Source organism: Carassius auratus, chromosome 7 (genome assembly GCF_003368295.1).
Source record: "Carassius auratus strain Wakin chromosome 7, ASM336829v1, whole genome shotgun sequence".
Classification (NCBI taxonomy): domain Eukaryota; kingdom Metazoa; phylum Chordata; class Actinopteri; order Cypriniformes; family Cyprinidae; genus Carassius; species Carassius auratus.
In genome coordinates, this window is record NC_039249.1 from 25,518,415 (window position 1) to 25,530,835 (window position 12,421).

At 34.7% G+C, this 12,421-nt stretch overlaps 1 protein-coding gene across 1 annotated transcript; it reads left to right on the top strand.

Annotated features, from left to right (window-relative positions):
• Positions 1–6,000: 6,000 nt before the first annotated feature.
• On the top strand, positions 6,001–12,214 carry mad2l1 (MAD2 mitotic arrest deficient-like 1 (yeast)). Its single transcript, XM_026268153.1, has 5 exons — positions 6,001–6,183; positions 7,125–7,271; positions 8,038–8,158; positions 8,879–8,982; positions 11,879–12,214. The coding sequence occupies exons 1-5, from the start codon at positions 6,120–6,122 to the stop codon at positions 12,049–12,051; spliced, it is 609 nt and encodes a 202-aa protein (XP_026123938.1). The 5' UTR covers positions 6,001–6,119; the 3' UTR covers positions 12,052–12,214.
• Positions 12,215–12,421: the final 207 nt, after the last annotated feature.

Sequence of the window (12,421 nt, forward strand, 5' to 3'; positions counted from 1 at the left end):
TATTTATTTATTTATTTTATGGAAGATAAAGTTCTGCCAGGATGAATTTCATGATGACTTTAAAAGATATATAAAAAAAATATTTATATTAATCAGTTTTGTTTTAAGTATGAGTAAGCAGTTCTCAGAATGTGTTAATGAAGCTCATAATTGCGAATATAACTGGTTGTGTCAAGTCTCACAGTTTACAATTTTTCTAAATTAATCAGCAATATTTTTTGCATTGATGTTAGCAAATGTACGTAGTAAACTGAACTTGTCCTTGAAGTGTTTCTTGCAAATGAGCACTTACTTTAAGCTATAGTAGGTTGTAGGATTTTTACGTTCATAGATTTAAGGCTGATTCTAGTCTAAGGCTGTGTTTCATAAAAGAGTGTTTGTAGGCAGTTATGAACTCAGAATCCAAAATCAGTTTATAATGGAAGCTAAACAGCTGCACATCTGTGGAGAAGGGATAGTGGGCTGAAGCTAGAAGGCATACAGTAAAAAACTACTGGGTATGCACACATCAATGAAGTGTATTTTTTCTCACACTGTCCACAATAATTACTATTTTTGCATTATTGTAAGGGGTAGGTTTAGGGTTGGGGTAGGTGTGAAGACATTAATAAAACACAATCTAATAGGTAGAAAATTCCATTTATTTTTAGTTTCTGGTTTTTGCTGTATACATTCTAGCCACAACCAGGATAGTGGAGGCAGGAAGCAGGCAGATGACAAGCAGGATGACAGATGATCGGAGTCGTATTTCAGCATTGCACAGCAGTATGGATGGATAAACATCCGTTGCTAAGTGGTTGAAAGCAGCAAGAAATATGACACAATTCCACAGGCCATGTGCAATGTCAGTTGAAGCATTTCTTTTATTGAATAAAGCTTCTTTTAAAAGGGTAAAAAAAAATGTAAGAGACAAAAAGCTCATGGCCCATTTCTTTTCTTAATTAGTACATTTAGATAAATGTTAAATGAGGACAATCCACAGCACTAAAATCATAGAGAATATTTTTTTGCAAAAGTCCTTTTGCATTGAAAATGTTTTTCATACCATTTGTTGTTAATGTCAAAAGCAGTGTGTCCAATCAAATGCTAAAATGATTGGTGCAAATTAATTTGTCAAAATTAGGAAAAGAACAACAAGATTCAAGATTCAAGATTTTTATTTGTCACAAACACAATTATATAGAGCATATATAACAGCTTATGTGACATGTCCTTTAAGTCATTGTGATTACTTTTGCACAGTTAATAGTTTAGGAACTGTTTTGGGTTGCCACTTCATGGCCTCCTGCGGTCATTATCTTTGTGAAAATATATTGGTTTTGGCTGATCAAAGAAATGGCAAGCAACATACAGAAAATACAGCATTTGTTAAATTGAAATCACAATAAATAAATAAATAGCCTAAATAAAAAAATAATAATAACAAAAAAATGAATGAATGGACTTTTACAGTGATAATGGTGTAGTGACGGCACCTACCAGTAGGAGGCAAATTCCCCACCTCCCTGAAAACTCAAGGTCTTGTCCTCCCAAATATATTAACAAAATCATATAAAAATATAGCAAGCAGCAATAACGGGGCCAAGCACTACAGAAGCAAGCTTCAGACGAACGGCAGGAATGAGTAATTAAGACCGTTTTAAGATTATTTTAGGCAAAATGGCTTGAAAACAATAAACACAACAACTAGTAGCTAATAGGATTTATTGGCTTATCACGTGTGACCAATAAATGGCGCTGTTACTAATCTTGATTTATTACCTCTCCAGGTAGGTCTAGGAGTCTCATATTGATTGTGTCTCCCTGACATAAGCAAATTATATACAATTGAATCTCCTGCAGCCGTGTTATTACACTGTAAGAGAAGGTAGCAATTGAAAAGGGTAAATAAGAACAGCAGCGATTTTTTTTTTTATTTAAAAATAAAACTGGCTGGCCAGCTGTTAAAGGGCAACATGTGTGGAAGTAAAACTCAGAAAATTATCAAGTAACGTGATAATGTTGTGCATTTATATGCTTGAGGTCAAAAATGGATGCAAAACAAAAGAAAAAAGACAGACAGACAGACAGACAGACAGACAGATAGACAGATAGATAGATAGATAGATAGATAGATAGATAGATAGATAGATAGATAGATAGATAGATAGATAGATAGATAGATAGATTTATAAAAGTATTATTTTAATACACATGGGTTGCTCTTATACAGGGGCGTAGCCATCTTTTCAGACGTGTGGGGGACAGAAATCTCTCTCACACACACACACACACACACACACACATATATATATATATATATATATATATATATATATATATATATATATAAACATTACGATATAACATTACTGCAGTCTATATAGCCTACTAGCCAACTAGATTGTTTTGAAAGAAGTCTCTTATGCTCAACAAGCCTGCATTTATTTGATCCAAAGTACAGCAAAAGCAGTAATATTTTTAAATATTTATTCTATTTAAAATAACTGTTTTCCATTTGAATATATTTTAAATGTAATGTATTCCTGTGATCAAAGGTGGATTTCCAGCATCATTCCGCCAGTCTTCAGTGCCACATTAATCAGAAATCATTCTTAAAATGCCGATTTGCTGATTATCAATATTTAAAACAGATGAGTAAATTTTTATGTGAAGTAAAAAGCTTTTGCAACACATTATATATATATTTAATTAATTATAGAAATTAATACTTTTATTTAGTATATGATGATAAAGACATAATTTTACAAGAGATTTCTATTTCAAATAAATGTATGTCTGAGTGATGGGGGTAGTACAAGAATAGATGTGGCTTCAGGTAAAGAGTCTGTGCTAGATCTAACAATGGTGTCTGATTCAATTGCAGGGAGTGTTGAGTGGGAAATATTGCGACAAGATACTATTGGGAGTGATCACTATCCAATAATGATATATGTTAATGTAAATGCGAGAGGAAGTAAGGTGAATCAAGGAAATATTGATAGATGGGGGTTTGATAAAGCGAATTGGGAAGAATTCATGAGTCTGAGTGAAGAGGGATTAAAGAATGTTATAATATAAACAGATAGATCCGTAGAAATGATAAGTGATGATATTGTTTATGCCATTCAAGCAGCAGCAAATGTATACCAAAGAGGAAAGGAGGTAGGAAGAATAAGATAGTTCCGTGATGGAATGAAGAATGTGCAAGTGCAATAAGAAGGAAAAGGAAAGCATTTAGCATAGTTAAGAAAACAAATCATTTCCAAGATTTAAAAGAGTATAAAAAGCACAAGCTGAGGTAAGGAAGATTGTAAGGAAAGTTAAGAAAGAGTATTGGATGGCTTATTGTGATGAAATAGGGAAGAATACTAGTAGAAGAGGTATGGGGCATGATTAAGAAAATGAAAGGGATTCAAAAGAGTAATGTATATCCAGTTTAAAGTATGGAGGGAGAAATAGCAGTGGAGGATGGAGATTAAGTGGAAATGTTTTTAAAGGCATTTATTAACCAAAATAGCTCAGAAAATTTGACTGAACAGAGTAAGAAAATGAGAGCTTTAACTTCTCATTTATGTATGTAATTGAGAGAATGTTAACTGATAGATTGACTTATCATCTTGAAAAAATGAACTGGTTTTCTTCTTATCAAAGTGGGTTCAGGTGTGGTAGAGGGACTATGGATCCAATAGTATTATTAGAAGATGAAATAAGAAAGCCATTTATAAATAAGGAAAGTGTCATTGCTGTTTTCTTTGATATAGAAAAGGCCAATGATATGTTGTGGAAAGAGGGGTTACTGATAAAGTTACAGAAGATGAGTATAAAAGGAAGAATGTATAATTGGATTAAAGAGTTTTTAATTGGAAGAAGTATTAGAGTAAAGATGGGTGGAGCTATATCTTCAAGTGGAATAATTGATAATGATACACCTCAGGGCAGTGTAATAAGTCCACTTTTATTTATTATCATTATTGATGTTTTTTCAAGGATTGATAGAAGTATGGGGAAATCATTGTTTGCTGATGATGGGGCTATCTGGTTTAGAGGAAAGAATATAGAGTATAACCTAAAGAAAATGCAATATGCGCTAAATGAAGTAGAAAAGTGGTCAGGGGAAAATGGTTTTAAGTTTTCAGTGGAAAAGACAAAAGTAATAGTTTTTACTAAAATGAAGAGGAATATGGATGTTAAGTTAAAATTATATAAAAAAGAATTAGAGAGTGTAAGTACAGTAAGATTTCAAGGAGTTTGTTTTGATAATAGATTAAATTGGAGAAAGCATATTGAAAAAAATGGTGGGAAGATGTAAGCGAGTTGTGAATGTAATGAGATGTATTTCAGGTCAGGAATGGGGAGCAGATATATTGGCTTTAAAAACGATATATATATATGATAAGATCTATAATGGATTATGGTTGTATGGTATATGGTTCTGCAAATAAATCTCATTTGACTAAAATAGAAAGAATTCAATCTCAAGCACTAAGAATTTGCTGCGGCCTGCGGAGCATATCCAACTTCTCCAGTTTCAGCTCTTAAGGTAGAGATGGGTGAAATGCCTTCGGAGATAAGAAGACAGCAATTAATGGCATCTTATTGGGCAAATTTGAGAGGACAGAGAGAGGACCATCCAACAAGAAAAGTAATGAGTCCTAGCTGGGAACATGAGAAGAGAAAGAGTAATAGTTTTGGAAGGAGTGTGGGGAAATTAGTTAGAGATATGAGATTGGAGGAGGCTGGATGTGTTCCAATAATTCCTTTATCTCAATTATCATTATGGGTTATGCCCCAACCAGAAGTAGATTTAAGTTTATTAGAAAAAAGACAAAAGGAAGGTTCATATGAAACAGAAGTATATAATGTAAGGGAATATAGTGGGTCAAGATATGGGGAATATATGCACATTTTTACAGATGCATCAAAAGATTCAAAAACTGATCATGTGGGTTCTGCATTCATTATTCCAAAGGTTAAAGTGTATAAGAATAAAAGGATAACTGATTGTTTATCGGTGTATACTGGAGAGATATTTGCAATAATTATGGCAATAAGGTGGATTAGGGAAGTTAAAATAGCCAAGGCAGTAATATTTTCAGATTGTAGTTCAGCTCTAATAAGTTTGAAGGAGATGAAATCAGAAACAAGACAGGATATGGTAATAGAGATAATTCAAGAATTATATTCAATCAAACAAGCTAGTTTAGAGGTACAGTTTTTGTGGGTTCCAGCTCATATTGGATTGAGAGGTAATGAGGAGGCTGATGCATTAGCCAAAAAGGCAATAGAACGAGAAAAAATAGATATACAGATTTTATTTAGTAGGTCAGAAATTAAGTCAATTCTTAAAAAGAATATTCTGAAAATATGGCAGCAATATTGGGATAATGAAATAAAAGGTAGACATAGGCTATGCATCAAATACAGTCAATAGTGGGTAAAGGAAGAATATCAGGTAGGAGGAGATATGAGGAGAATATGATTACAAGATTAAGATTGGGGCATACAAGATTGAATAGTTGCATTTAATAGGTAAGAATCCAACAGGTTTATGTTGTGAGGCATGTGAAGTTAGTGAAAGAGTTGAGCATGTAGTAATGCACTGCAGGAGATATAATGTAGAAAGGAAAGAGTTGAAGAAGGAATTAAATAATATAGGAGTTAAGTTTACAATTAGGAGTAAAGTATTAAAGTCAGGAGTATAATAAAATTAATGGTAGAAGTTTTGGGAAATACTGGGTTAAATAAGCGTTTTTAAATACGTTTTTTTTTTCTGTCATGGGGGCTGAGAGTGGACGGAGGAGCTGAACACGTAGCGCCGGATGAAACTCTATGAAGCCTCGGTGCCGTGCGGGTAAATAAGGAGAATTTATGTTGGTTGAGAGTTTATAAAATAGGAAGTGTCAACGGTCCGTTTCAAGATAGGTGGCGGTAATGCGCATATTTGTCTGTGATCCGCCGTAAAAAAGCAAGAAGAAGAAGAAGAAGAAGTTCCGGGATCGTCTCGATGACGTATGCGCCTGCGTCAGACGCAGCGTCCAGATTCAAACTGGTCGGCGGTTAAGAAACAACGGCAGCAAGCGAGGAGGGAGCGAAGGCACACAGAAACTAACATTAACCAAAATTAAACAACATACAAGATGTCTAAGACACTGAAAGGAATCACGCTGAAGGGGAGTGCAGAACTCGTTGCTGAGTTTTTCTGTAAGTACAGTTGGATTCAATGGATACAATGGATTCTGGGCAGATAAATAAGTTTCATGGCATCGTGGATGTCTAACCTGGGGTTGTTGTATAAACTGTTTAACTTTAACGTTAGTCTCAAAAAGTTAATGTTAATAAGCTATTTTTTCTTCTTCAAGACTGATCAGAACTTTCTAAATTCAGTTTTGAAAAGAATCTCGTGGTGTCTGAAGCGTTTCTTTAAAGACTCGGACTTTTGTTAGGGTTTATTTCTTATGACAAGGCTTTGCTGTTTTAATCTCAAATGCATGGCTTTAAAAGGACATATTAAATGCATATTAAAAAGTAAATATTAAACGGTGTCGTTTATTGTGTGCATGTATGTGTGTGTATATATATATATATATATATATATATATATATATATATATATATATATATATATATATATATATATATATATATATATTAGTTGATTATCATGTTTTTTAGGATTCTGTAGCTCATAAGCTGAACCTTTTTTTTCTGCTTCAGAATAACTTATAATGTCAGGAGAATTTTAAAGTGAGCACTTTCTGCAAGTGTTCATCTTGAAATATTGCTAACAATATAAAAATTATTCTTGCATTTAATATTTGAAAAATCAGTCGGTGGAAATGGGTGAAAAACGGTATAACATAAACTGTCAATCATATGACAGAAGTCATGTAATAGTAGACAAAGTCAATAAGTTAGGCCTTAGAAATTTGTGTAGAGAATATAGCACAGAAGGCTTTTTTTTTTTTACATTTTTGTTTACAATTATGTTAGCATTATCAATTGTTGATTCCTTCGATGGCTCTTACAGAGCATTTCATTTGGAAAATGAAATACATTTTGGTATGCAGTGGTGTGCTGTGCCTTTTTTTTTTTTTTTTTTCTAGAAAATAAATGAAATGGGTCCTTTTGTTTGTTGTTTGTAGCGTTTGGTATCAACAGCATCTTGTACCAGCGAGGAATCTACCCAGCAGAAACCTTCACCAGAGTTACACAATATGATATGAGCCTTCAACTGACCACAGATGCAAAGCTGAAGAACTACCTCACCAATGTCATCTCACAACTCAAAGGTTGTTTTTCAGTAAAAGTACCACATCTTTGTTGAACAGTTAGTTTGTTTCATTAACATGCAGTGATGCAGTGTAGTAGGAGTAGTAAAACTTAATAGGTGCACTCGGAAATACTTAAATGTATATAAATGGCAAACTGTAAAGCTAAATATATTGCTCAATTGCCATTTTAATCAAGGTACCACAACACTTATTGTGTGTAGAATTTATGATAGTCCCACCTTACAGTTAAAAGAGCCCATTTACATTTATTCAGTTGCCTTGTTAAAGAGAGTTCACCCAGAAATGAAACCTTGATGCTGGCATGGCGTTAAAAAGTAAATAAATATGGGTATGGGTGCCGCCAAAATGAGAATCCAAACAGCTGGTAAAACATTACAAAAATGTACAAGAACTCTGCATGACTCCAGTCCATCAGTTTAAGTCTTCTGAAGTTAAAAGCTGTATGTTAAGCTACATTTCTCCAAATCTGTTCTGATGAAGAAAAAAGACAGATTTCATCTTGGATGGCATGAGGGTGAGCGAATTTTCAGACATTTTCGGCATATTACAGTTACTTCAACAGTAGAACACTCACGCATGTTAGCTGGACCAGGGGAAAAAAATCTATATATAATTTTTTTTTTTTTTTTTTTATTTGAGCTGAAGAAACATTGAATTGGCTGAGTTTTCAGTCTTTAAGTAGAAAAGAGATATACAGTCATGACTACAATTGGAAATCTGAGCTGCCCTAGTTCTTTAGCATTGTTTATCCTCTTTGTTGCAGAATGGTTGTTTGATTGCACAGTTCAGAAGCTGGTGGTGGTCATCACTTGTCTGGAGACTAATGAGGTGCTGGAGCGATGGCAGTTTGATATAGATTGTGACAAGACAGCAAAGGAGAGCAGGTACGTAATCAAACTTTTACCCCTTTCACACTGCAAGTTGGACCTGGAAAATTGCCGGAACATTTCCGGGTCGCCTTATGTGTGAACGCAAACATGTCCCGGGACTGATCCTGGGTGGGGGACCTAGTAACATTGCGGGATTCAGTCCCGGAATGAGGTCTGTGTGAACAAAAGCCAGAACTAATGCTGTAAAAGCTGTCGTAGTGATGACGCACGTTATTGCACAACTTTTTTACCAGGTGTTTTGAAGGCAGATCAACATTTGCGGTGAAAAAAAATAGGTGCAAACTATAACGAAGCAGAGATCAGTTAATTCCTCGCTTTCTGCGCTGATGCTGAGATTGTTCATTAGCTTAAGTGAAAGTTAATGTGCCTAGGGTTTTCGACTCATACATTACATGTCGCATCCTGATTTCACTGGCTTTATAGGACCTTTACGGGTTGTGTGTGAATGCACGCACATATTCCGGGTAATTACTGGCAGTGTGAAAGGAGAAAAATCAAGCGACCTGGGAACAATTGTCGGGACGCATTACCCATGTATTTTCCGGAATCACAGTGTGAAAGGGGCTGTAATTTGTGTGTAAGGTTTAATAATTAATTTTTACATTTTAGCACATTCTGTGATAAAATGATGAGAAGCTAAAAGTGATTTAGTATTTTACCTGTCCAATGCAAATATGAATGTGCATAAAAAACCGTATACCTTGGCTTTTTCAGCGCACCCAGGGAGAAGTCCATAAAAGCTATCCAAGAGGAAATCCGTTCTGTTATCAGACAGATCACTGCCACAGTCACCTTCTTGCCATTGTTAGAAACTGCCTGTAAGTAAACTACACTTGTTATCATTAGATCCATAGAGAGTCACACCGCAAGGTCATTGTAATACTGTGCTATACATTTTGTATGAAATAATATTTTATAAAAAATAGTATTTAGTATGAAAGTCTTCTACAGAACTGCATACTCTGTTCTAGGGTGACTTGTCTGTCCCGTATGGAAGCATATGTGTAGCAAAATTTGTCATTAAGCCAGCAGCTGTTTACCCCATTGCTTAATAACGGCAGTGCGAGAGAAGGCGTCAAATGCATAACATTGCTCTTTATACTTTTATACATTTGTTTTTTTCATTTTATTTACAAAGCTTTGGTACATAATGGCACTTATGTCTTGCAAATGTACTGCGATTGCTCTAAAGAACACTAAAGGCGAAAATAAATGAGACCTACAGCTTTCTGCTTGCAGTGCGTCAGTTATGCTCATGAGGAAAGTGTGTAAAACACACAAAAACAAATTTTTATCAAATAATACGTCATTTAGTTGACCTGAACCATAACCCAGACAACCCTTTTTAAGCGGACTCTGGTAGGGTTCACGGGTATGCACGTGAGTTTGGAAGACAGCGTTCACATCATCCAAATGAACCGAACTCTGACATCAATCAAACCCTGGTGTGCACCAAAAGTGCTAGTTTGAAAGCGCCCTGAAATCACGCGAATGGCCCTAAGCTATTAACTATATAAACTGGGAAAAGAAATCTCATGGACGGAATGGTCCTGAGAGCACTGTACGAGCTTGTGTCCTCATCTGCAGGACCATTCAAATAATTCAAAGCACCAAACAAGAGTAGAATCAGCACTGAAATGTTATTTGACGAGGTGACTTTTTACACTGAATAAAATTATAAATGCAACTTTTGTTTTTGCCCCCTTTTTCATAAGCTGAACTCAAAGATCTAAGACGAAGTGTGGCGTATCAAGATGCTGATTCGACAGCATGATTATTGCACAGGTGTGCCTTAGGCAATCAAATTATACACAGATTTAGTTCAGTGTGCTAAAGTAGTAAAGAGAAATGGATTCACTTGCCGCTTGAACTGAGGCTTTAAAGCAGCTGTGCCTGCCGCATTAAAGAGCTCCGAAACTGTATTTATTAACAAAGCACAAATCTTTTTGTGATTACTGGATGGCAGGTGCTCTTCAAATTATATGACATAAGATAATATAAGATATATTGTGAATGATATAGATGTTACTTCTCACTTTCACTTTGCACGTCTCCATTATTTCGTTCTCCCTCACACTGCACAACTGAGTTTATCAGGTGTGCGGCAGCGCTGCTGTGCGGCAGAGATGGGGACTGTTTGAAACTTTTTTCCACTAAAACTGATGCGCATCATCTCAGTTTAATAAGCAAACATAACAAAAGATGTGATTTGCAAAACAATCAGGAAAAAAGGCATTGCATGCAAATTTAATTTATAACATGTAAATACACTGGTCTAGTCACCAGTGGCGACCTCAGCAATATGTTTAATGTCCAAGCAAAAACTGTAGCAAAATAATTTAATTATCATTGAAATGCTGTTTTTCATAAATAAATTTAGACTTAAAGGTAGGACACTCGGGATTGCATTTTCATAATTATACAGTGTTAATTCAGTTCCTCCATATTTGGCATGACTTTTCTGATATTTGTGGCCTAAAATAAAAAAAATAAATATATTTTTTTGATGTGGTTATTTTTGCAGCATTGTTTTTGCAGTGAAAATATACCTCAGACAACTTTATAACTTTTCTGACTTCACAAACCATCGGAGTATGAACTGTGACATGTTCAGGCAGCTGAAAAGCGCTTGGTTAACGGTGAATATTGACCTATTGTGCATCCACTTGCCAAGCCCCGCCTTAATTTAATGATTGACAGGTAGGGGACGTGATCAGCTCGGAATGCATTTTCAAATCCACAGTGAAATTATATCAAGGTATTTGAAAATGCAATTGAAACATCATGTATGTAAGTGTCAATATATTTAAGAAAAATAAAAGACATTTAAATTACCCTTTTGCTGCACATTTGGCTAAGAATGCATTCTGAAAATCTCACTGCATTTTGCTACAACTATCATGCGGTATCATGGAAATGCAGTCCCCAGTGTCCTACCCCTAAGTCTAAATGCATTAAGGAAAAACAGCATTTAAAATATTATTTTGCTACTGTTTTTGCTAGGACATCTTAAACATATCTAATCAATTTGGGTAATACATTTTCATTTTGCAAATTTAAAATGTTTTTAATTTGCATATTAAAACAAGTTTAGAAAATCACAAATTCCAATTATGAAATTAATTTTCACTTTCATTAGGCACTAAGTGTGGCACATATGTAGGCGAAAATGTAAATTTAAAACATTGCCATTTTACATATTGCATTGCCATTTTGCATATCGCATTTCAAATTGAATTTAGCTATAGATATGCTTCCATAGTCCCACATTTTGTGGGAGAGTCAGTCCTGAAATTGAAAGTTTTGTTCCGCATCTTGCAAATCACAGTAGTGAATTTAAATGTTTGTTTTTATATTTACTTAATTACAATACCACAAAAACATTAATGATTTGCATGGATTATTGGAGTAAAATTGTATAGTCCAGTTAAGTAGCATAACTTAGTCACTGCTTTAGAACATTTCTATTCAGTTCATTAAATTAAGTAGACAGTTTAACAATACTAAATTATTGTGCTCCCATGTGTCCCACTAAATCAGATTAACAGCAATAACTGCTTGGTCTCCATACTCAGTACTCATGTAAAGCTGAATTCTAGCAAACTAAACAACTTTATGAAGCTGATGTGTTGCAGGGTACGCTACTTTTTTTTGTTGTTGTTGACTATTTCCCTCCTCTTACATGTGACATAACTTTTGTCTCTTATAACTCAGGTGCTTTCGACCTTCTGATCTACACAGACAAAGATCTTGAGGTACCTGAGCAATGGGAGGAATCCGGGCCTCAGCTAATTGACCAATCAGAAGAGGTCCGCTTGCGTTCCTTTACTACTACTATTCATAAGGTTAACAGTATGGTGGCCTACAAGAGGACAAATTCCATGTGATTTCTCTTTTTTTTGTGTTTTGTGTTCTGTTCTGTTTTTGTGTGTTTTGTTGTTGTGTTCAACTTTGCAGCCTTGTGTATATATCTCTATAATGTAATTTCTTATTTGTTGTCATTTTAAAGAATGCATTTCCTAATACAGAAAATAAATTTCTTGTTTCCAAGATTGTATTACTGATGTTTCTTTGATATTTTTCAGTAGCTATTCTCTAGATGGTGACAAAATCTAAGTTTACATTTCCTTATGTGACTTGCACAGAACCTGTCAAGAACACATCTGGGTCTGTTTTTCAACACAAATTCAAAAGACTTTCCTTTAATATGTTGCATAAGTAGTTTTACTACTGCATTATTGGTACCGCATCGGTGTT